The following is a 23,918-nucleotide window of genomic DNA, read 5'->3' on the forward strand; positions in this document are numbered from 1 at the left end:
GCCTTATTTGCTCCCTCATAAAATGGAATAAGATAGCTGTAATTAAAGACATAAAGGAGTGCCCTAGGTTTCCTACCTGAGTGTATCTATTTCTAAAATGTAGAGAAAAGTCATTCTTCTGTAAAACATATTAAGCAGTTCTACACTTCCACAGAAAGTCTTAGCACTCCGAAAAGCACAAGTGGGAATGAGAGGAATCAGAGAATATGATGCTGGTATTCACAGAAATCTCATTCATCATTAACTGCCTCAGAAGACAGTTTATAGTGATGTTCTTGAAATGACTGGGCAATGTTATTTTGCAGTAATCACAAACAGCCCCAAGGTGATTCTAGACAGGGAAGTAGAAGGAAGATCTCTCTCTCCCTATCTATGTGAACATGTTGTTGTAACCATATCAAGTCGGGGAAAAGTACAAATTTTAATGTACCAAGGCAACCAACCTCCATCTTTGGATTGTTTTGCAAAATTAAAATTCTTCCTAATCTTAGGATTCTGACATTGCTGCTTAGTACTTTTACAAAATTCAGAGTGCTGTTACTCCTCTGGAGTAAGAGAGACAAAAGGGGGCTGAGCTGTATAAGACTAAGGAGGGAGTCAAAATTACTAAACAAAAACATTCTTAGCATTTAATAAAAAATAAATCTCTAACCAAAATTAAGCTTCCTAAAAAAAAATGCCTTCCTTTCAAATGTCCTTTATTTTTTGTATCAGAGGTGGCTCTTATCAGCAATCACCAGCAGAGTACAGTAGGAAATACTAAACTAGGGAGGAAAATAATCTCACATTAGATCCTCGATTATTCCACCCTTTACCTTAGCATCATGCTTATTAAAAGAATGAATTGTTTTATAATTCCATTTATTCCATGTGATAACTGAACCAGATTCTAGTAAACACAATATTCTTTAGTAATGGGGAAGGAGGATGTTCATAATTTCATACAACATAACACTTCTGAAAAATATAATCTGCACATAAAACCATAAAATTAGCTTTAAAAATTAAAATAAGAAACACATTATAGGATATTGCCCTACTTTGGAGAGGAATATTCTACTATTATCATAATTAACATAACTGCAAACCTGTTTTCTTAGACTGAGACATACAATAAGAAAAATATTCAAGTAATCATAACCTGTGATTTTTTTCATTGCTAAATAGAAAAATTTAATACTTACATCTTGGTTATCACATCCCACCATCTCACCATAAGATACCTAGTTAAAAGAAAATTAAATATTTTTATTATGACTATGTAATAACCATCTAAATCCAAATTGTTTAGATACTGTTAGAAAATAGAGGAAAATATAATTACAATGAGACTCAAGGTATAGTTTTTTCCCTAAAAGACTTTTTTCTTGAAGCAGGGGCAGGAGGAGATGCACAGAAATTATCTGCTCTTTGAAAGTCTGAAAGAACTTGCTACATAAACCACCTGGACATGGGACTCACCTTTGTACGTGGTTCTTACTATAAAGTTTTAAAGTTTCCTTCTTGGTTATTTACCAACTGAAGTTCTTTACTTCTTCTTGGGTCACATTAGGTCACACATATTTTTGCAGTTAATCGTCCACTTCCTTGAAACTTCTAAACTCATCTATTGTATGTCCTTTCTCATTTTTCTTTTGCTGTTATAACCAACACTTTAGAGCATACCTCCTAATTCTTGAATTCATTTAAGTTCTCAGAGGACTGAATAATTTTAAGACAGGGTTATCATCACACTTTCTGATTTTCTGCATGAGTGTAAATATCTTTAGATGGTCCTATGCACAGAAACAACTTCTATGGGTATCAAGTTTTGGGGGGTTCTCAATTTTTTCCTCAAATCTCTACAGACATATTCCATCACCTTCTAGGTTTTAGTGTTACAGAAGAAAAATGTACGGACAATGTGATTTTATTCTTTTGTAGGTAAACTACTTTTATTGCCAGGATATTTATGGGAAATGCTTTTCTGAATCACATATACTGAAAAATGTTTATCAGGTGATAGTAGAACAGCTAACAAACTTAAATTTTAAAAATCTGATTGGCAACTCACACCCTAAAATATAATAAACTGCAGCTAGATTAAGATTTGAATGTGAAGAAACTGAAGCATATCAAGAAGTAGACAAAACTGTATAAAAACTAGAAGGAAATACAAGATAAATTTATCAGGAGAGAAAGGCAAAAGAGGAAGATTTTCTAAACATATAATCCACGGCTGACTTCATAAAGAAAAAGACTATCAGTCATAACTACACAAAATTTAAATTTTAGAATTATTAAAAAAATAAACCAAGTATATTTGTAAGGTACATGAAAAAAAAATAGAAAAATCAGCCAAGAAATAAAAATGTTCAAAAAAGGTCCAATCTTAATACTAATATAAATTAAAACAATCATGTGATATAAAACTATCAAATTGGTACATGGTTTTTAAGAGAAAATAATATCCAGTGCTGACAGGGTTTAGAAAACAGGGATGGTCATCAATTTTTGGTAATAAATTTCTAGAAGATATTTTGGTAGTCTGTCTCAAATATTTATAACCTAGCTTTATTTCTAAAAGATCACCCTAGAAATTAGATGTATAAAATGGATGACATTAAAAAATACCTATCATAATATCATTTGTGATTTCAAAACAATTAAAACCACTAAAATAATTTATAGCTACATAGCGGTTAAACAAATTACAGTATGCAGTACAAAAGATAACTATAAGATTAAAAACATAACCTTAAAGAAAAATCATGTTCAGTATACCTGATTTAGCAAAAAATCCCAGTTACAAAAAATATATACCATGGTTCCTACTGTCAAACTTATATATACTTATATACACAGGTGTGTGTGTATGTCTATCTGAATACATATATGTTATGGAATGAATGCTTGTGTCCGCCCCAATTCATATGTTGAAGCCATGAACCCCAATGTGATTGTATTTGGAGATAGGGCCTATGAAATGGTACAGGTTACATGAGGTCATAGGGTGGGCCCCTAATCCGATAGGGCTGGTGCCCTTATAAGAAGAGACACTACAACACATATGTTCTCTCTCTGCTATACGAAAGCAGCAGTCTGAAAGCTAGCCCTCACCAGGAACCAAATCGGTGGGCACCTTGGTCTTGGACTTTCCAGCCTCCAGAATTGAGAGAAAATACATTTCTGTTGTTTAAGCTACCCAGTCTGTGGTATTTTATTAAGGCACCCAATACGTATGTGGAGTACATAGTAGCAATACATCAACATCTTTACTTACAGGTTATTATCTGAGGGCTGAGATTACAGGTAACTTACATTTTATTCATAATCTTACCCATTAAAAAAATCTATAAATAAAGCAAGCATATTTTAACTGAGTAAAAAGGTTCTTAAAAATGAAATAGTTCTCTTTTCTCGAGTTTATTCAGATTATGCTTTTACAGATATATAACAGACTTTTACCTGATTACAAATGCAATATCGAGGCTCATTTGGGTCATAAGTCCAATCAACCTGACTGTTTGAATCAGATTCTGGCACTACTGTTGTTTGTTGAGCTATTTCTTGTACAACAGTTGATGATGAAGAACACGACGATAAGGAAGAAGAGGAGGAGGAAGATGATGACTGCTGGCTTGAAGACTTATTGTTATTTCTGAAAAAATAATATCAGTTTTATTTGTTTACTATTCAGAAGAAGTTACCTTAAAATAACTCCTAAATAAGTGGCATGAAATGAAATGACATCAAATGTATAACACTAAGTTAAAGTAATCTGATTTAAAAACACTTGTTTAGAGCACCAAAGAGAAACATTTTTTTATAGCAGTTTATTTTGGGATTTTTTTTGTTTTCTGGAGAATAAAAATATTAAAAAAAATTCTTTTAAAAATATTTCAAAGTTTTTAAAATAATTTTTTAATCAAAGTTTTCACTTACCATTGACTTAGACTGTAGGTAGTACTTTTAAGAATTGCTATTACTTATGGCTATCTTACAGACATTACTTGCGTTTTTAAGTAAACTGAATACTTTTCATCAAAATCTAAAACACAGGCCAGGCACAGTGGCTCATGCCTATAATCCTAGCACTCTGGGAGGCCAAGGCAGGAGGACTGCTTGAGGCCAGGAGTTCAAGACCAGCCTGAGCAAAATAGCGAGACCCTGTCTCTGAAAAGAAAATAAAACAAACAAAAAATCTACAATACAAATATACAAAAGCATTTGATGAAAATGATTATGATCCAACTGACATGTGAATGCCTATCATGTGTAGGACAGAGAACCAAGACTGTTAAAATTCAGAAATAACTTAACTCTAGCTATGTGCTAATTAAATTTTTAAAATATAGAAATTTATCATAAGCAGTTACTATGTTTGACACTTCTGTAGTTATTCCACACTAATTCTTTTAGAAATCTATTCACAGAAAATACATTTAAAAATAAATATACATATTATACAACTAATTCTTTTGGCTTTGCATTTGAACTTTCATTATGTATAAACACCCAGCATATTTAGTTACCTGGGATAAACAGTGTCAAATGCTGTTACATTTTCATATTTAAAGCTCATATAATCATCCCAAGTGTCTCATATATAAAATCTAGGGATATCTTCATACCATCAATTTTTGGTACCTAAAACCACAGAATTAAGACACTTTGGTGCTCACTTCGGCAGCACATATACTAAAATTGGAATGATACAGAGAAGATTAGCAAAATATTTTTAAAAAATAATTTAATATTAAAAAAAGACACTTTGCTATTGATCAAAATGAAGAATGTTGTTTAAAAAAATCCCTAGGATATAATTTGCATTTTATGCATTAATTCACCTTGAAACATATAACAAAATAAGAGGCAATAAATGCAAAGCACTGCCATAAAATGGTTTATCCTAATGAACAAAGGAAAGTGAACAGAAGTCACGTATTAACAAACCCAATTTAAGACTTCAAAAAATTAAAAACAACTCTAATACTTTTTAAAGACTTTACCTTTTCAAAGTATGGCAGTGTAAAGGAAAACTTCATGTCTTCCTACCTTTTCAAAGTTCATCTTGATCCATTACACACTTTGCTTAACAAATGGAGGCCCTGCTGCGATGCCAAGTAGAACGACTGCTCCGTAAAGGTATGGGGCTACTGTACCTAGAAAACTTACTTGCTCTTTCGACCACTCCGTGAGTCGGCTGCTGATGAACTGGCATTCTGTGTTAATGTTGTCATAAGTGCTGAAGAGGATGAATAGCCAGCTGTTTCCCTGGGCATGGAAAATTCTTTTCCCAGCTGAAAGTCATTATTCTTAAATGCTTCATAACTGGCTTTTAAACTTGATGTTCTTCGTCCCTCTTTCATCTTAAATAGACATTCATTGATGGTATTAATATAGGTAAGTATGTTCACAAATTACAGTTTTATTTTGGTTTATCCAATATTAATTTATTTGGTTTAAACTATTATTTTCATCACTGGAATTTAAGCTATCTTAAGTAAAGATTTAAAATCAGTTTTTAGACAGTTAGGAAGTAACTGCAGGATGGGTAACTTCATTTGGAATATAGACTAACTGCACTAATGTGACCAAATTTGAGGTGACCTAAGTCCCAAGGCTATAGAGAAAGTCCTGTAACTGTTAGAAAGAACAAAGAATTGTGAAGAACACGGGCAACATGAGCAATTCTTACGAGAAGGGTCTGCATATGACTTGCATGATAAATCTATTTTTTACTTTTCATTATCAGGTAATTCCTACATATTATTTTATTAAATAAAATGTTTAGATAGCATAAAACTACGATCTAAAAATGAAACTATACAATGTTAGAAAGCTCTATTTGTTCACATCCAGGTGTTTCTATTACGGCTTCAATGATTCAGACAAAATACAAGATTTTACCTCTAAACCTTTTACTAGTTACCTGAGCTGTGGCCTGAACTGCTTGAGCTGCTGCCATGGTAATTGCCCCCGCACCAGTTCCTGAAGATAACGAGCCAATGTTGTAGGACGCCAGGGGTTGGGAGGAATTCACATTGTAAGCATTGTTAGAAGAGGCTGTGGAATTGTTATTTCGACAACCTGTGTAGATATAAAGAAGAAATAAAAATGGTTGCAGAGAACACAATGTTGGCGAGTTTAAAATACATTTTTCCCAGAATACATAATCATTAAATTTACATTTTTCATGTCCCTATAGATTAAGGCAACTGAATAATATATCACAGTTTTCCTTTTTCTTCTTTCTCCACATGTAGACTTGAACCATGTAAAGAAACCGTATGATTCCTTAATCCTGAATGCTTTCACTTCCCCTTATTCTAACACAAACAAAACAAAGCAAACAATCATATTTAAGAAAATAAACTTACCTAGTGTATTTTCCTTAGAGGCATCTGATGTAAGGGTAGACAGCAGAGCTTCAGATTTAAACTTCTTTTCAGGAATATGATCTGTTGTCGTATGGTGAGAAGTTGGATTATATTTCCTTTCTAAATATAAATAAAGAATTCATGTGTTTTAGAACTTTAGAGAACTATGAACAAGTATGAACTACTTCCATCCAGTTATAAACTGGTATAGTTATGTCTGGGTTCCTCATAAAATACAGAACATGTTTTCTTAGAAGACAGGACCACCAGAAATCTCTGTGTCACATGTATATTAAGACTAAACTTCTCAGACATTTAAAACACTTCACTAGTGAAATACTAAAGATAACTCATGATGCACCATGGTTTCACTATCTACCATTTAGCATAGTTTTAGGTCAACCCTCCTTTCCTATCAAACTGATTTGTCAAAAAATGCACTGATATAGTCAGTGACCCAGCCAGCCAGACATCTAATAATTGATTTACTCACTAACTTACCAACCATTTGAGACTTTATTATATGCCAAACATTAGGCTAAGCATTGGAGAAGAAAGGGTGAAAAAGACAAAGGGCCTACCACAAAATATTTTATTGTTTGGCCCAGCTGTAACACCCATTAGAGAGACTCAGGTATCTGCGGGTAGGGAGTATATGCTGCTATTAGTACCATACATTCTCCCTCTATGAATTTCACAGAAAACAGACTATCTGTTCTCAAATCAAGTATGTTTTTCCCAGAAGAAAAACTAATTTTCCCATTACTGCCAATAATTGCAATGAAAAATTACATCTCACAACAAAAAAGAAGGAAGGGAAGCCTATTTATTACTCAATTCGTTATGTAGAGTTAATAAAAGAGAATACACGGGTGATATAATGAGTTTCTAATTGTATTCAAAACTTAGCTGTACTGAAACCAAACTTACTTTCCACTGGAGTATGCGAATGAGCATGGTGATTGTTTACTGGCTGTGAAGGAGTATCTAATTCCAAAGATCCTAAAAAAAAAGAGAGGTACAGAGATACACCACCATTAAATGTCACCACAGATCTTTACACGTCAATGAACTACAGGCAATGATTCTCTTACCCAGCAGAGGACTGGCAAGCTCTGATGCATATGCCTGTATAATTTTAGCCAGACATGTTAGAGGGTCAACACTGCCCCTTCCACCCGGAGCTAGTCTCTCTCTAAACAGTAAGTAATCCATTTCTCAATATTCACCTTAAGTACAAAACGGCTCAAGGCATGCTAATGTCTAATTAGGGAATCTGCTACAGTGGGTGCCACATAAATGAATGAATGGATATTATAACCTCATTACTAATAAGATTCAACCTAGTTTTACTGAGTTAAAGACCTTTTAATGTGAGATTCTAAAGTTCTAGGCAATGGGGACATTCCTATGTGAAAGACAACTCTTTGACCATTAAAATGACATATGATAGTAAAAACTTCCTAAAAGAAGTTAGGGATTTTGCTTGCAAAAAGAAAGAAATACAGTCTCTAACACCAAGCTTTAAAATACCTTTAGAGAAATTTTCTGGGTTTATTTTTGATCCCTTGAGATGAAATTGTGGCAGGGCACAGGGTAGAGTAGCTTTTGTAACTTAATCCAATTTAGTTTCATATGTCTGTGTCCTTAGAGAGGATGCTTTATTAACCTTCCTGCAGTACTGAATAGGCATGAATTATCATTACTCATAGCTACATCAGCATTTAAAAAAACAAACAAAAACAAAAGCAGCTACAGATTATTTTATTTTGTCCCAAAATACTTATTATCCTCAGATAGGGTTCCTCTAGAAAAACTATCACAAATAAATCAGATGATCATCTAAAGTGATGGATATACTTTTGAATACACAAATACAACTATGGATACTAAGATTTGTGACTGGCTTCTCTAGCTGACTTCCAGTGAGTTCATAAACAGAGAGATACATAGACTAGCACTGTGAGGAAACCTTTCATCTGTGTGTAGAAACAGGTACATAATCTTGCTGTTGAAATGCACCAAAGAAAAATTATGTTTAAAGCTTTAATTAAATTATAGTAGAAATTAACCATAATACTAATTTGGTTCAATTAACATTTAGTGAATGCCTACTCTGGGCCTAGTACCACACTATCTGCTTTTATGTACACTACTTATTTATAGGTTGAAAGAGATGTTAAATTAGTTAAAGAAAGCTCATGCTTCCATTTCTGGGAAGTCTCCTGAGTGACAGGGGTAAGTTATAGCAGGAGATCAAAGAAGTGACAGGGTAAGTTATAGCAGGAGATCAAGTTGAGCCTTGCAAAGAAATATTAAAATAGCTTCTTGCTGATAAGGGAAAGTTTAGGAAAGACTTCTTTAAGAAAATGAGAAAGTGTTGTGGAACCAATTAGAATCTTTCTCAGTATAAATGGTTGAGGAAAAAATCGTAGAGCAGTTCTTAAGAAGAAAAACTAACAACCTCTCTCAAAGTTAGAGTGCATAATAAACAGGCAGGGCAATGTCAAAACATTTAATGAAAGATGGTTAATTTGTTTCTTGATGGTTACATTTCTGTTAATCTTGGTTCTTACCACTCATCTTACTAGCCATGTGTGGATATTTCAAAATAGAATAATATGTTATTTTCATAAAGAATGAGTGGATGATATCCTATATTATCCTTCTCAGTATCCACGACCCACACAGTTTCAACTGCTGGGGTGCACGCTATCTAACCCAGATGTCACCATCCACCAAAGGCCAGGATCTGAAAATCCTGTATAGGACAAGCGTCACCTCAGTGATTTGCACATGTACTATCCAATATTGATGGAAAACTGTAAATTTTACTTACGCCTCTCTAATATTTCTGTAATTCCAGCATTATCAGCTTCCAGCTCCATTTTAAACTTAGCCAGTTCCTGATCCAGCTTTCTCAAGTGTCGATCTACCTGTTTCAAAGAAGATCAAAGATAACCACCAAAATTTGGGACACTGTTAAAGTGTCAGTTTAATGAGGAAACCTAAATTTTTGTTTCTTTTAGTGAATCTGCTTTTTTTGAGCAAGTCAATTAATTTATGCCTCAGAGGTTTTCAATCTATAAAATGAGGGTCGTAGGCTAAATAATCTCTGAAGTCTCCTCTAATAAATTATAAATTTTAAGAAACCAGACTCTCAATTTGTTAGGAAATGTCCTATACTCCATTGTCAGAAGAAGTGGGAATATGACAATTAAAGCAAAACTGAGATTTGGGATTTGAGGGTGGGAGGAGAGGCTGGAGGTTGGTAACTTTTCATCATATGCCCTGTGATTACTTTCAGCCTAATCTACTCCTACTTGTGAGGCTATCCATGCTACTGTACCATAATGACTGTTATTGAGAATGATGAAAGATTCTCAGTCTACAAAGAGGCTACTATATTCTATATATACGTTTCTCTAAGGCAGGAAAGTGGACCATTATGCTTGTAAACATTTATGTAAAGGGTTGAAACAAAAGGGGTTTTTAGCCAGAAAACTCCATTCCTCAAAGGGCCTGTTTATAATGATTTTATTTATACTGCTCTAGTTAAGGTGGCAAAATTTTATTTTCTTATTTACCTAGAGATCTTTTGACTAATTCCAGAAAATTATATGATACCTCAAACTAAAAACATCTTAATGTATTTTTAAGCTTAATATTAAATATTTTTTTCAATATTTTTTCAAATTTACTACTTTAAAGTGAAACTAAAATAACACAAAATTGTTGAAAAATATTCATGGCACATTGTTGACAACATCCTTTTTCCCAGTCTAGTTTCCCAGTGGATTATTGTTATAATTAGAGTAACTTTCTTACAAATATCAAAATGTGCTATGATACAGCACAAGGGCAAAATTTAAATAAGACTTCCAATTAAATGGCATGTATCTACCACAAGGAAGAAGGAGAGAAAAGTAGCAAAAGACAATGTACATGTGTTAGATGCCTATGAAGAGGCTAGGTAATATGCTTGGTGCATTAGATGTCCTATCTTTTCTAGCCCTCACTCTGATATTTTGAGATAGGTTTTCACTGTCTTTATTTTATAAGTGAAGAAACTAAGGCTCAGAGGGGTTAGGTATAATAACATGCCCAAAGTCAGATAGATAATGTATTACAGAAACCAGATTTAACTTTGATCTATGTGTAACAAATTATGCTTTAGCATTTATGACTAACATTGACCTCTGAAATTTTTACATGTAGGAACCAACTGTTGTTCTTTTTAACTCAGAATAATATAATTCTAGTTGGAAAACTAGTAATATTGTGCTATTGTTAGCATTTTATATATTAACAGAAAACACTGGGTTGTGGGTTTGTGATTTTTTAATAGTTTAAATAAAGCCTAGTTTTCCCTCCATCTTCACACACACGTTACTTTTCAGAGCTTGGCAAAAGTTATAATTAGAATATTTAAAATGCTCTAGGGTCACATATTATGAACACTTGCTCCTATTCAAAGAAGCTGCAGGTATTTGAGCATCCTTTAATGGAACCTCCCTTCCAATAATAAAGTGTGAACACAGACCTCCATTATTCAAGAGTATCTCTTTCATTGTCAAAATTTAATCTCAAGGGAAATCAGAAAAATTACCAATATTTAAGTTCCAAGACCACTTAATACAATGAAAACACTCTACCACTTTTCTTACCTACGATTACTAGTAATAAATATTGAGCTCCTATTATGTGCTTAGCACTGGATTAAATGGTCAATACATGAAGAATGGGAAAGGATCCCTGCCTTCAAAGGAATTAGAATTTAACTGACAAATCAAGATTTACACAAGATTGTTAATACAATAAATGTTAAAATATATAGTCTACATGAAACAAATAAGCAACAGTTCAAAAAGAGTCAGAAGTAGCATATAAAGAAAGAAATATAACATTGGTAGACACGGAAGAGGAATGAATGGGTTAGATAGTGAGGAATGGATTGTATTCAAATAGATGGAAAGAAGGAATACTAATCAAAAAAGGTATAGAGATAGAAGACAAACAGTATGCTAAAAGAAAAAGAAAGTATGATGTAGCTTGTAATAGGTATTTGTAGGTATATAGAGCATAAAGAGAAAGTGTTAGAATCTCGATTGGGAGAGTGGTCTTAAGGTAAGATAAAGACTTTTTTCCCCTACACCACACACTGTACCCTAACTCACTCCACCTCTGCATGTAAGGATTGCTTCATTTCATTAAATATATTACTGATAAAGTTTATTACACATGAAAGTGTGAAAAATGATGATGAAATTTTCAACACTAGGTAACTCAAAAAGGGCAATACAATCCAAAGAATTAATAACTCTACAAACCAAATTCATAATTAAAATAAACAAAGACAGAAAAGCCTTAACCACCTTGTGGTAGGCAGCTTTGTAAGATGCCTTTCAATCATTCTCACTTCCTGATATGTAAAAAAGATTATGAACTGATTAATATTATAAGCCATTAGGCAAGGAAAATTATTTTTCTTAGATTTGCTACTCATACACTAAATCAAATTAGAAGTAAGAAAGTAAGTTGACCACAGATATAACTTAAGCTATAAAGCACCAGGATACTTAAACAGTATTAAACAGTCATAATAAGAGCTGAAGTGAATTTGACTGAAATCTATTATGTGCATTCCCTCTACCTACATCATGGTGAATGGTGAAAACACTTATTCTACTTGATCACCATAATGGCCCCACAGGTATCAGGTAAAGCAAGGACTTAAGTTACCCCACCCCTTCACACACACCTGACCCCCACAAGACTGATTTACAGCAGTAAAGAGGTACTGATCCAATTGGGAGAGATTTTCCATAAGCCATAGATTCCTAACACAAGGCTGACCAAAGAGTCTATTTATTTGTTCCCCATTTAATGTCAGTAAATGCTATCCACAAAGTTTCCTTGTCCTATAACCCCAAAATCATAACTGGTTTAAACTATTATCCTTTTTCTGACCTCTTTTAAAGATAAGGGAAATTCTATCAACATTATTTGTTAACATATTCATGATCATAAAAAATTCAAGTCACATTTGACCCCTCTGCACAAAACAACCAACAAAACAAAAACAAACAAACAAAAAATCCTTTAACATTTTTACATAAGTTGCAATACTTTCTTTCTCTTTTGATTTTCCTAGATTTCCAATATTCAAATTTTAAAATGTGTCACGGATGGACCCAAACAAAATTAGATACAGCTTTTAAAAAGTTTCTACGTGATCTATTGCTTCCAACAAAGTCAAATTCTAAAATTTAGATGTCTAGCTTGCCCTTTCAGAATAAGCAGTGTATTAGGTTCTAAGCTGAATCCATGGCAATAAAAGAGAAATTTCTATCCATGAAAAGATCTGGTAATGGTGAACAAGGAGGGTAAGAAAAAGGAACCATGATGGCAAAGCACCCCTCTGATGATAAGTCATGAAAATGATTCTTTACACCTCTAAATTTTATTTACACTACACAAAAATTTGATCTATCTATCCTTAGGCTGAAACAAACACTTAAGGCCTTGGCACATAAACTTCATCTAATCGTCTTTCTAAAAGACAATAAGGACAGGACAGAAATCAAAAGGTCAAACTCACATATTTCCTTAATTAGAGTATCAGATGAATAACTCTTAAATTTATAGGTAAAATGTGGGTCTGAAATATAATCATCTCAGGAACAGGCCAGGATATAAAAAAAGAAGCAAGTTCAAGGGTATTGAACACTATAAGAGACTGCTAAAATCATTCAAGCATCAACTAAAAGCTCAAATTTTATCAGCGTATATATAAATCAACTTTATTAGGTATTGCAACCTAATACATCCTTATGACAGTGATATCCAGCTGAGGAACACAAATAAGTGTTTAGTGACTATTTGTATCAGAATTCTAGAAGGAAATTATTTTAACAGAATAGATTTTTTTGTTAGTCAAATTTCACTGAACAGCAACTGAAATAAATTGTCATTTTGTTGTACTGGACCCTTATTTCCACAAATTTCTTCATTTGTTGCTATTATTCAGTATGATTCCTTTCCTTAATAAATGAGGTAACTAGTGTGGTGCTGGTCATAGGAATAAAATATTTACTACTTGTTTTTAAAATGAAAGATTTCAATGAAAAAATGCAATGAAATACCATGCTATATAAAACACTGAGGGATGAAGTGAAACACAATTACATATTAAATTGCTGTATCTTAAAATCCGTAAAAATAACACATGCTTACTTAAAGTTACCATAATAATATAATGTTGAAGCAAAGGCCCACATACAATCTCCTCTAAGGTATATTTCACTCCTCTGTTTAAAATCCTTCACTGGCCTCCCCACTCCTTTTAGAATAAGAATCACACTCACACACTCCTCCTCAATTGGCCCACAAGGCTCCCATGTGTTAGCTCCTGCCTGAGTCATGTCACACTACTTTTCTTTCTCTACAGACCAACCACGGAGCCTCTTTCCTGGTTCAACATATCAAGCTTTTCTACTTCAGACTTTGCCCTTGCTATATCACCTGGCTGAAATGTTCTTCCTTCAGCTTTTCAAATAACTGGTTCTTTCTCATTTTTCAAATACCACCTCAAATGTCATCTCCTTATGATCATCTCGACTGCATTCATAACAGTTATTTATTCTCTTTCCCCTCCTCTCTCCTTTCCACAACGTTTATTTCCTTCGTGGCACTTATCCAAATCTAAAATAATCTTTATTTAACAGTTTGCCTACACATTGCCTGCCTGTGTCATTACTGCCCACCTGGCACCAGTGACTGCTCATTGCTAAAGTTCTATAAACATTTGCTGAACGAATGACGGTTATTTATACTCTCTCACTATATGGAACTGTAGAAATAGAATACCACTGTTTATTGAGTAAATGATCTAAGAACAGAAATTGTTACAGTTTTATACTATGTCCCATCCACTTACCTTTAAAGCAAACTAGCAACCTAAGTTCTCAAATGTTAAGTTTTATAGGAATTTCACTTCTAAGTTTAATATTTATAGACTTTCATTCGGATGTTTACTGTTCATATTTCAAGGGAAGTAACTAATTTGACAGGGTAACTCCACTTAGCGACCTCCCTACTGAACAAGTCAATGATTCTCTTTCGTTTGACTACAATTACTCGCATGGCTAATAAAGTCAATTTCTTATCCTCAAGCATAAAGCGTTCAAATACCACGGGACACTGTGGTGATATGTACTGCACAAAGCACAAGCATTGCAAGAAGGTATAGAATAGTTTTTGACATTTTAATAATTGTTTATTTATAAGTGATGCTAGTTTTTCATTTGTTTGTAGTACCAAATTAGTAAGTTTTCTTCTTAAATAAATTTCATTTAAAACTTTATTTAGTAGATGTACAGATGGTGAGCAGATATTATAAAAACCACAAATGTGGGAAGGAAATAACTAAGGATTGGAAAACACTGAATTAAATCACCACAAAAATCTTTTCCCTTCTGTTCACCACTCGATGAATCTAATGTGTCAGGTTCTGAGGATACAGAATGATCAACAACCTCACCTACCCTCAGGTGTTCTGATTAGAAGATCTAATATATTCTATTTTAGAAAAATAATAAAATAATGAGAGGCTAAGGTGGGAGGATTGCTTGAGGTCAGGAGTTTCTGAGACCAGGTTAGGCAACATACCAAGAGCCCATCTCTACAAAAAAAAAAAAAAAAAAATTAGCCCAGCATGGTAGTGCATGTCTGTAGTCTAAGCTACACGGGATGCTGGGGCAAGAGGATCTCTTGAGCCCAGGAGTTTGAGGTTGCAGTGAGCTATGATTGTGCCACTGCACTCTAGCCTGGGCAACAGACCAAGACTTCATTAAAAAAAAAAAAAATTATTGAAAATGAGTTAACTAGATGTCCAATATTGTCATTATTTTGCATAGTAATGGTTGTTTTACTGTTTAATAAATGTTTTGTCATAATTCAAAAGGGAAGCTCTTTAAAAGCAAAGGAATTGAAAATACCAAAAAAGTATTATAAAGTAGAAAATATTTTTAGCTAAACTATTCAAAATCACTATAAGTTTTAATATTTTTTAAAAAGTCCCTTTTGCTGAATGCACACCAGCAAATCCTGTTTTAGAACTTACAAAGTGAGCTCACGTAGCAGAGAAGGAAATCTATCCAAATTGAAGAAACTAACAAAATTATAAAGGCAATTTAAGAAGAGGGATACCAAAAAGATTTGCACAAAGATAAGGATTATAAGATTATTTGGTCTCCTTTCTCTGCTACTAAAGTGATGCTACAAAGAAACTAAACTCACCTGAATTACATTACTTTCACTTTTCCTGAAGTCACATCTTGAAAAAAGTAGGTATTTGTGCTGCAGTCTATCCTTGTTTGTCCATCAAAACCAAACCAATCTCAGCACACTCTATTACCTTTCCAGAAATTGCCTCCCAACTAAAATACACCTGACACCAATAATGATACCATTAGACCGTCTATCCCCAAGAGTCACAACTTGGGAGTCTAACATGTTAGTGCTTTTTCTTTTCCATTAACATATTCAGGTCATTTTGTTCAAGAAATATTTACTGAAGGATAGCTCTGCTAGGTCCTGAAGACACTCAAATAAAAAGACATAGTTCTTGACATTTATAATAGGGAAGCAAAGGTAAAATCATCTGAATAACAGTGATTTGGAGGCTGACATGATTATGCTGGGGAACAGGTTAAAGCACAAACTGCTAATTATGTACATAGCATCTTCCCCTTTTTCCTGAAGGAACCCCACCTATTTGCGGTGGCAATGTGTCCTGTTAAACAATATTCATCAGCCCCTCCGGCAGCTAGAGGGACTCAATAAGATTTAATGTCAGTAGGTAAGATTTCCACGAAGACTCTTGAACTACAAAATGTGCCCTTTTGAGTAATCCCCTACTGCAAGTCTTCTACCTGTTCCAAATGGACAAAGGAACAGATTAGAAGCAGCCTGGGGCACTGATGATGTTGAGGTTGCTATACAGGCCATGGTCGCCTCCTCCAAAAGCTACTTTACATGACAGCAAAATAAATCCTTTGTTTAAAACCACTACTCTACACCTTTTTTGTTAAAAGCTATTAAACCTCTTCATCTAGATACAAATGACACAAATATCAAGATTATGAAGATGACGCTAATAAAGAGGCAAGGCATGCACAGGATTATGAAGGATATTGAAAAGTTTACCAAGTAAACATGAAAAGGAAAGTCATCCAATCAGGGAGAGTGATACACATGCAGTATGTTCACTGTGGACAGAGGACGTAGATGCTGATGGGGGATGGAAGACAAGACGGAGAAAGAGCTGCAGTTAGAGATCTGGCAGGAACCTGATCAAAAAATACTGTGTGACACGATAAAACAAGTTGGTATTAAAACACTGAAAAATTTCAAACAAGGAGACAACATGCTTCAATGCACATTTTAGAATAAGGGTGATAAACAAAGGCAGAGACACCATTTAGAAAAGCTACAATAATTGTTCAGGTGAGAGATGAAGAGTACTTGAGGCAAGAGACACTAGGAAATGACATGAGGGAGTTTTCCAGAGTGAATGGCAATGCTCTACAACTTGACTGGGGTATGGGGTTACAAGTGTGTACACATTTGTCAAAGTGTGAACTTAGGAAATGAACATTATATTGTTTTCAATCATATATACCTATATTTTTTAAAAGTACATGAACTACAGTAGGCTAAAAAAAATAGAAAAGAAGGAAAAATAGAGGTGTTTTAAACAGCAAAATGAATAAGACATGGTAAGTAAAAGTGAGGAAGTTAAGGACAAGGAGCAGTCTAGGGTACCCTAATTTGACTACAAAGTCAATGGTTCTTCTGAGATTTAGAAACAAAAAGGGGTGGGAGAGGAGTAGGCGAAGAAAAAGGAGAGACTAAGAGTTTTAAGATGTATTAGGCCAAGTTCTAGGGCCTGGGAATTCTCAGATGAGATGAAAAGACACAAAGGATAAGTCTGGGCTTAAGGAAGAATTAATGTTTAATTGTTAAAACTAAGAGAACACACAGAAAGGTATTGGAGTGTTTCTCAATTTGGGTGTGATGTAGGGGGCAGGGATAAAATCGGCATTTGACAGATCAGTTATTCCCTGTGTGGCATCTGATATTCCTGGCCCTCTGGGGCAGGTAGAAGAGGGGAAGAGAATTACCTTTACAGGAAAACCATCTGAAGAGTAAGAAATAGCATAGGTCAAGGACAGAACCCTGAGGAACACCATCATTGAGCTAAATCCAAGAAGGAGATAGATAAAGGCCACTAAGATGAGAGAACAGTCACATGGTAACAGATGAGCAAGAATGTCAAGGCAAAAAGAATGGTAAACAACATTCAATTTCCTGATAGAGTCAGTTAAAAAGGACTGAAGAGTGCCCAGTGGATTTAGCAAGAAAGAAGTTATCAACTTAAGTTTCACAAGATTGGTAAACAGAGTCCAGATTGCCATGGTTTAGGAATAAACTGAAGGTGAGGCAATGTCAAAGGGGCTAAGTGAGAAACTCAAGAACAATGCTAGCTAAAGCAGACTCATGAATTCATAACAGGATTTGTGTTTATTTGTTTGTCTGGGTTCTTTTTAAATATGAGGAAGATCTAAGTATATATAAATACATGGTATGGAAGCCAGTTGAAAGAAAAGAGACTGAAGGTAAAGAAGGCCTAAGTGATGCAGCAAAATCAGAGGCCTCAGAAAGGGATGAAAACAGCAACAAAAGTGGAAGAATAAAAAGGAGGAAGAACACCTCTCATCCTCTGAAATCAGAGGTAAGAGAATAAGACTATTGAAAGACATGAGATTTTGCAGAATTGATAAGCAGGAGATATTTCATTAGGTTCCCACCAGACAGCCTGAAAATATGTTATCCTCAACGTAAGGCAAGATCACAAGATTGGAGAGGGATGTTTGCATGACAAGTGTAGCATAGTTTTAGAACAGCCATTGGGAGGAACAAGAGAAATTAACCAAATTCAAATACAAGGATTAACAAGTAGTGTCAAATGTAAAGGGCCCAAACGATAATGAAAACAATGAATCTGTAGTGGCACCAACTACATGGCTAAGTGACTTTCTCCAGCTATGCTGGGTAACTGTGATGACGAGTGATCTTTAAAGCAAGTAAAAACATGCCCTAAGACAGCAACAATGTGTAATGTTAAGAAAAGAGATCCAGAGCTCAACCAGGGTCTCTATTGGATAGGAAAGGGCTGATAAAGTAGAAGGAAGTGAAGTGTAGATGCAGGTTTTTCAGAAGTAGGGCAATTCCAAGTGATCAGGTTAGTCCGTGGCAACTGAAGTGGGTTAGTATTTACCAAAGTCAAAGAAGTTGAAGACTAGGAAGTAAGAGGATTTCAACAGAGAACAACTGTGAACTTGGTGCCGGTTTCTCAATAAATGAAGCCTGGCCTAGAAGCCATTAAATTATAGTGATAATAAAAAGACTAAATCTCAAAGAAGAAGGGATTTTTATATTAAGGATACAACGGTCACCTAAAATAACAATGAAGCATTTAAAAAGAAAGGGAGCATGAGAGAAAGGTATAAACAAAATAAAAGGGAGAGGGCAGAGCAGGGGAGGAGATGGGAAACGGGAGGGAAGGAGAAATCACAAAAAGTGAAACTGCCTATATTATTAATAAAATAATGTAAAAGTATAAGATAGGAACTGTGATAAAAAGTCTGATTTCTATGTAAGTATAGACATAGCTAAAAGTTAACCAACTTGCCTACGGCTGTATTTGCTTACTGCTTAAGTGTCAAGTACCCCTGACAGGGGCAAGATTTGTGACCTCCCCAATTGCTTCTATAGGTAACATAGCTATTGTAAAAACCTAAGATTGCTCTTTGACATATCTTCCAGACTCTGCATTCGAGAGCACCAACTGGCATCAACCAGACCAGTGGCCACACACAGGAACTTATCTAACAAGTCCTGTGACCCTCTATCCAGGAACTGTCCCAGCCAAGAAGACGATTTCTGTTTCCCAACTCTATGGGTTCATCCCCAGCCAATCAGCAGACCCAATACCCTTTCCCATTTTTTTTTTTTTTTTTTTTTGCCAAACCACCTTTAAAAATCTTAGCCCCAAAATTTTCAGAGAGGTGGATTTGAGAAATTTCTCCCATCTCCTTGCTTGGCACCTTGCAATATTAAACCCTTTCTCTGCTGCAACTCCTGCTGTCTCAGTATATTGGCCTCTCTCTGGGCACCAGGCAAGGGCAGTAACAAAGACAGCCCTAAAGGTACCAGGCGAGTGAGAGAAAACTTCAACTTGGCAGAGCTGACAGAGAAGCAGTGGCTTCAGGAAAGCAGACAATTCCAGTTCAGGAAAGGAGATGCACCAAGTCTTAAAAGAAATGAATCCTTAAGAGCACTATATATAACTTAATGCAATTCCTCCAACAAGGTATAAATTAATACTGCTATTTTACAGCAGGAATCTGAGGTTCAAGATTAAATAACTTTTCCAAAGTCATACTGATAGTGAAATGGCTGAGCTAGAGTTTGAATTCAAATCTGTCCGGATCCATTATGAACATTTGCTTTTTATTATATTTATTGTATTTTATTAAATGTATATGACCTTTATTATCTCACTCTCTAACCTCGGTAATCTATCCCGTTCAAATATTTATTAATTTTTACTTTGATTCTATGTTCATGCCATTATCTCTGGGTGAAATGCTTTCCCCTCAATACAACACCTAATCTAGGCCCCTGACCCTCTGAATAAACTCTGTTCAAAATTCATTTCATACCCTCTAAGAAATTAACAAATAACTCTTTCATGACTTACTTCAATTTTTTACCAGATACCCCTTATTACTCAACTGTGTTGATCTTTATCTGTTATATCTTTCTATTAGTATATGGATCCCCCACTCTACTTTCTGGGTATTTTTCCCCAACTACAGCAGTTTACAGGACAGGAGCCATTTCTAGTATTACTTTTTATTCCTCCATTATACCCACTTAAAACTCCATTTTATCAGGCACAGAGTGGATGAACGGTATGATTCATAAATAACAGATGAATACATATACACATACTTAAAAAGCATTAATTTATGTTGTTTTCTATAAATACACAAAATATCTTTAGTAAAGGTATAAAAACTAATAAAACAATATCAACAAAAAAAAGAATAGAACCAAAGAGCTATATGAATTAAAAAGCATGTAGTTTCTAAATAAAGACTGATACATAGTCATTAAATAGGAGTAAGAATGTTATTAAACAAATTTGTCTTAGATTCAAACATAAATGCCTTTTTCTACGTTTACAGACATAATTCAAGATGAACACAATTAAAAATTTTTTTGTTTATTCCACAGTAAATCAAGCTACAGCCTATGCTACCTTTCTTTAGGCAGTGTCTTTTACAAAATGTTTTCTAGAATAACTGTATGAACAAAAGAGCCTACGTTATTATAGCCATTAAGATATTTTCACTATATAAAAACAAGTAAACATTTTCAATGGCTTTACATGACAAATGTTTTCCAGTTTGGTATAACCATTCATAATTTATACCATATGACATATATACATTTTATCTTGTGTCCTGCTCACCAATGACATCTTATTTACATGAACTTGTTCAGTAATAAAGCCATACCCAAGAAAGACTGCACAAATAAGATATGAACTCTATATACTAAAGTCAACCAAAAGTGAGCATTTGTTTTCTGCTTTAACTTACTTTAAGGCAAAAATAGAGATGAGTATTTCCTATAGTATGCATTTTAGAAGATGCTTCACATAAAAAAAAAAAAGAGGACCATAATTACATCAATTAGAGAAATATTGCATATTGTATCTTCTTGATGATTTCAATTTTTTAAAGGTGCTGCTGCAAAAAAGAAGCCTTTTTTAAAGTTTATTAAAGTTTATGTCATCTAATATTTCCCAAACAACTGACATACTTGTTAAGTACTATCTATTAACATTACTCAGGTAAACACTGATTCAAATGATTCTCTTCTTCATTTTAATCAGACTACCAAGAACTTCTGTCAACACAGTAATTGTCTGTATATTTTTACCACAGAAACAATCTCAAAATGATTCATCACGCAAGTAAATACACTACCTTTAGAAGAACAGGATTAGCAAAATAAAGTTACATACTAATTCTTCTTTTATAAAAAGTATCCAAAATCAGATACAATCTTACAACAACGTAGCCTTGCCTAAAATGTAAGGTTCTTGACCTATTAACTAACACTAAGGACTCTCTCTATTTCACAAAGAAACCAAAAAATAGATACTGAGCTCTCAAATGGGATCAACACAGTGGGATCAAGAGAGTGTAACTTCAGTTTTAGTGTGTTCTTTCTACAACATTTAAGTCAATAAAATTTAAAACCTAATCCATTTTTCAAATACTTGGGGCATTGTATGCACATTAATTTTACTTACCAAGTCATATATCTGGTTTGCCAACTGCACCTTCTCATCTGCATCTTCCAAAGCTTTATAGTAGTCCTGAATAAAAACATTTTCATTTAAAGAATAAATTAATGATTCTAAAATATGCATATGTAGGACATATAACTACATTTCCCTTATCATACCATTATCACTGTCAGTCATCCTACATTAACAATAAAAACCCTGTTAGAGATAGGGTGGGGATGGGAAAGGCTTAAAAATTATGGACAATGGCCAGGAATTAAAGGAACATGTCCAGAATTCCTAGAAAAGATATAAATAAAAACAAATACCATTCCAAATCTAGTTTCTATACTAGAAAAAGCTACATGACCTAATAAATAATATTTAAAACAACAACAAAAAATAAACATTAATTAAAAGTGGTCTAACTTGTAAAGTACATTTACACTCCATTTTTTACAGCTATTGAAAGGATTCTGATCTGCATAGTTTCCAGTTGTTCTATAACTCCGATTTTAAATCTATACAACTCAACCTACACTTTAGATTTCTCCTCTAAAGCAAATTATTAAAAAAAAAAAAAAGGCAGGGGAAATACTATGAATTTCCACAGGGTACCAGACTTTTTGAGGTATATTCAAGTTGTGCTATACCAAAAACTTAATATATTAAAAGGATGATCAATACTCTGGGATGTATATATGTGATGTCCATACTCACATACACTTGTGCCTCCAGGTTTCTTCCAAGCCAGGACCACTTCTGTTATAGATTATGACTTTTTTTTTCTCCTAACAGAAATAATCTTTCCTCCATGCAGTAGAATAAGTAACATAACTACTCAATTTGTAGTTTCCAAATTTCTTTCTTATTTAATACTTGAACAATTCTATGAAGGTTCGGTGTAGGGAGGCATTATTACTTAGCAATATTATAAGACCTGTCCAATGTCACACAGCTAAACGGCAGAGTGTTGACCAAATGCAAGTCTTTTAAGTTGTTCTTCCAACATATCCCTGAATGAATTAGATCATATGTTTAAAGCACCCTTGGGGTATGAGCTGATGTCCATGCTAACCTGGAAGAGAGCTACAAGTACTATAAAACTAATAAAAACTCAAAGAATTTTGTGTTTCTAGATCTAATTCACGAGCAAATATAGAGAGTAAACTAAAAGGCTTTTTTAGGATCCTTCAGATTTTTAAGATTCTGTTCTTCCATGAGTCCACCAACTTAGGTATCTAGCAAGGTATAAAATACTCTTCAAGGTCTCCCAATTTTCACTCCAGTTTGTGGTCAAAACGGAAATAGAGTATTGTATCTCTAAAAACAAGGCAACTTTAATTGTATATAACTAGAATAAAACAAAATAGAAAAAAATGTACTTTTTAAATGGTCTGTAACTTTCTAACAGTCACTAATTATTAAAACAATTTTTTAAAATTACCAAAATGCTTTTAATGATTAAAAATCTCTAAAACTGAACCTCTAAAACACAATAAATTACTTAAATTCTAAAAAGCCATTGATAACTGCCCTTCATTTTTCCCATAGAAGACTATTTAATTTTAACATATCTTTTTCAGAGGATCCCAATATTTATTGACAAATCATCTGAAGTGTCACACATACTTTTTTGATGGATGCCATTTGTTCTTCTCTCCACTCAGGTTTATTTTTCTTTGCATTCATAAAGAATTCACTGACTCTTTGTTCCAGCTGATCCATTGCATCTACGACATAACAAAAACATTTCATATTTAGATGACCAAATTCATATACCAAATATACATGCTTTGATTTGAAGGAAAAAAAAAATCTGACAATATACACTCCTTCACTTGGCCAGCAACTTAAATATGTTATGCTTGATTACATAAATATATTAATACAATGCATTAATTACCTTAGTTTAAAAAAGTTACAATTTTCCCTACTGACAATTTATCTGTGTTATTTCAAAATTTTTTCCAATAGTTTAAGTAGAATCAATAACTATACCATAGTCTTTTATAGTTTCAAATAAGTGAATTTTTAAGCGTAAAAGATGAGTTTAGAAACTATGTATGTAATATGAATTTGATTGAATATTACATACATAGTCTTATGTTCATTTCATTTGTATA

General features: G+C 33.8%; 1 protein-coding gene and 1 pseudogene across 3 annotated transcripts in view; one reads left to right on the forward strand and one right to left on the reverse strand.

Annotated features, from left to right (window-relative positions):
• ING3 (inhibitor of growth family member 3) overlaps positions 1 to 23,918 on the reverse strand; it is a 29,296-nt gene that overhangs the window by 2,996 nt on the left and 2,382 nt on the right. The window contains exons 3-11 of one of the 3 annotated variants that reach the window (XM_045564357.1): positions 23,425 to 23,525; positions 21,817 to 21,882; positions 9,202 to 9,298; positions 7,293 to 7,364; positions 6,363 to 6,482; positions 5,915 to 6,072; positions 5,158 to 5,351; positions 3,448 to 3,640; positions 1,185 to 1,223 (exon numbers count right to left, since the gene is read on the reverse strand). In XM_045564357.1, the coding sequence (XP_045420313.1) occupies positions 1,185 to 1,223; positions 3,448 to 3,640; positions 5,158 to 5,351; positions 5,915 to 6,072; positions 6,363 to 6,482; positions 7,293 to 7,364; positions 9,202 to 9,298; positions 21,817 to 21,882; positions 23,425 to 23,525 (1,040 nt within the window). Of the gene's footprint in view, positions 1 to 1,184; positions 1,224 to 3,447; positions 3,641 to 5,157; positions 5,352 to 5,914; positions 6,073 to 6,362; positions 6,483 to 7,292; positions 7,365 to 9,201; positions 9,299 to 20,439; positions 21,248 to 21,816; positions 21,883 to 23,424; positions 23,526 to 23,918 lie in introns of those variants that run through there. The other 2 variants (XR_006738141.1, XM_045564358.1) reach the window with 2 other exon arrangements.
• On the forward strand, positions 4,657 to 4,712 carry LOC123647851 (annotated as a pseudogene).

Source organism: Lemur catta, chromosome 11, assembly GCF_020740605.2.
Source record: "Lemur catta isolate mLemCat1 chromosome 11, mLemCat1.pri, whole genome shotgun sequence".
Classification (NCBI taxonomy): Eukaryota; Metazoa; Chordata; class Mammalia; order Primates; family Lemuridae; genus Lemur; species Lemur catta.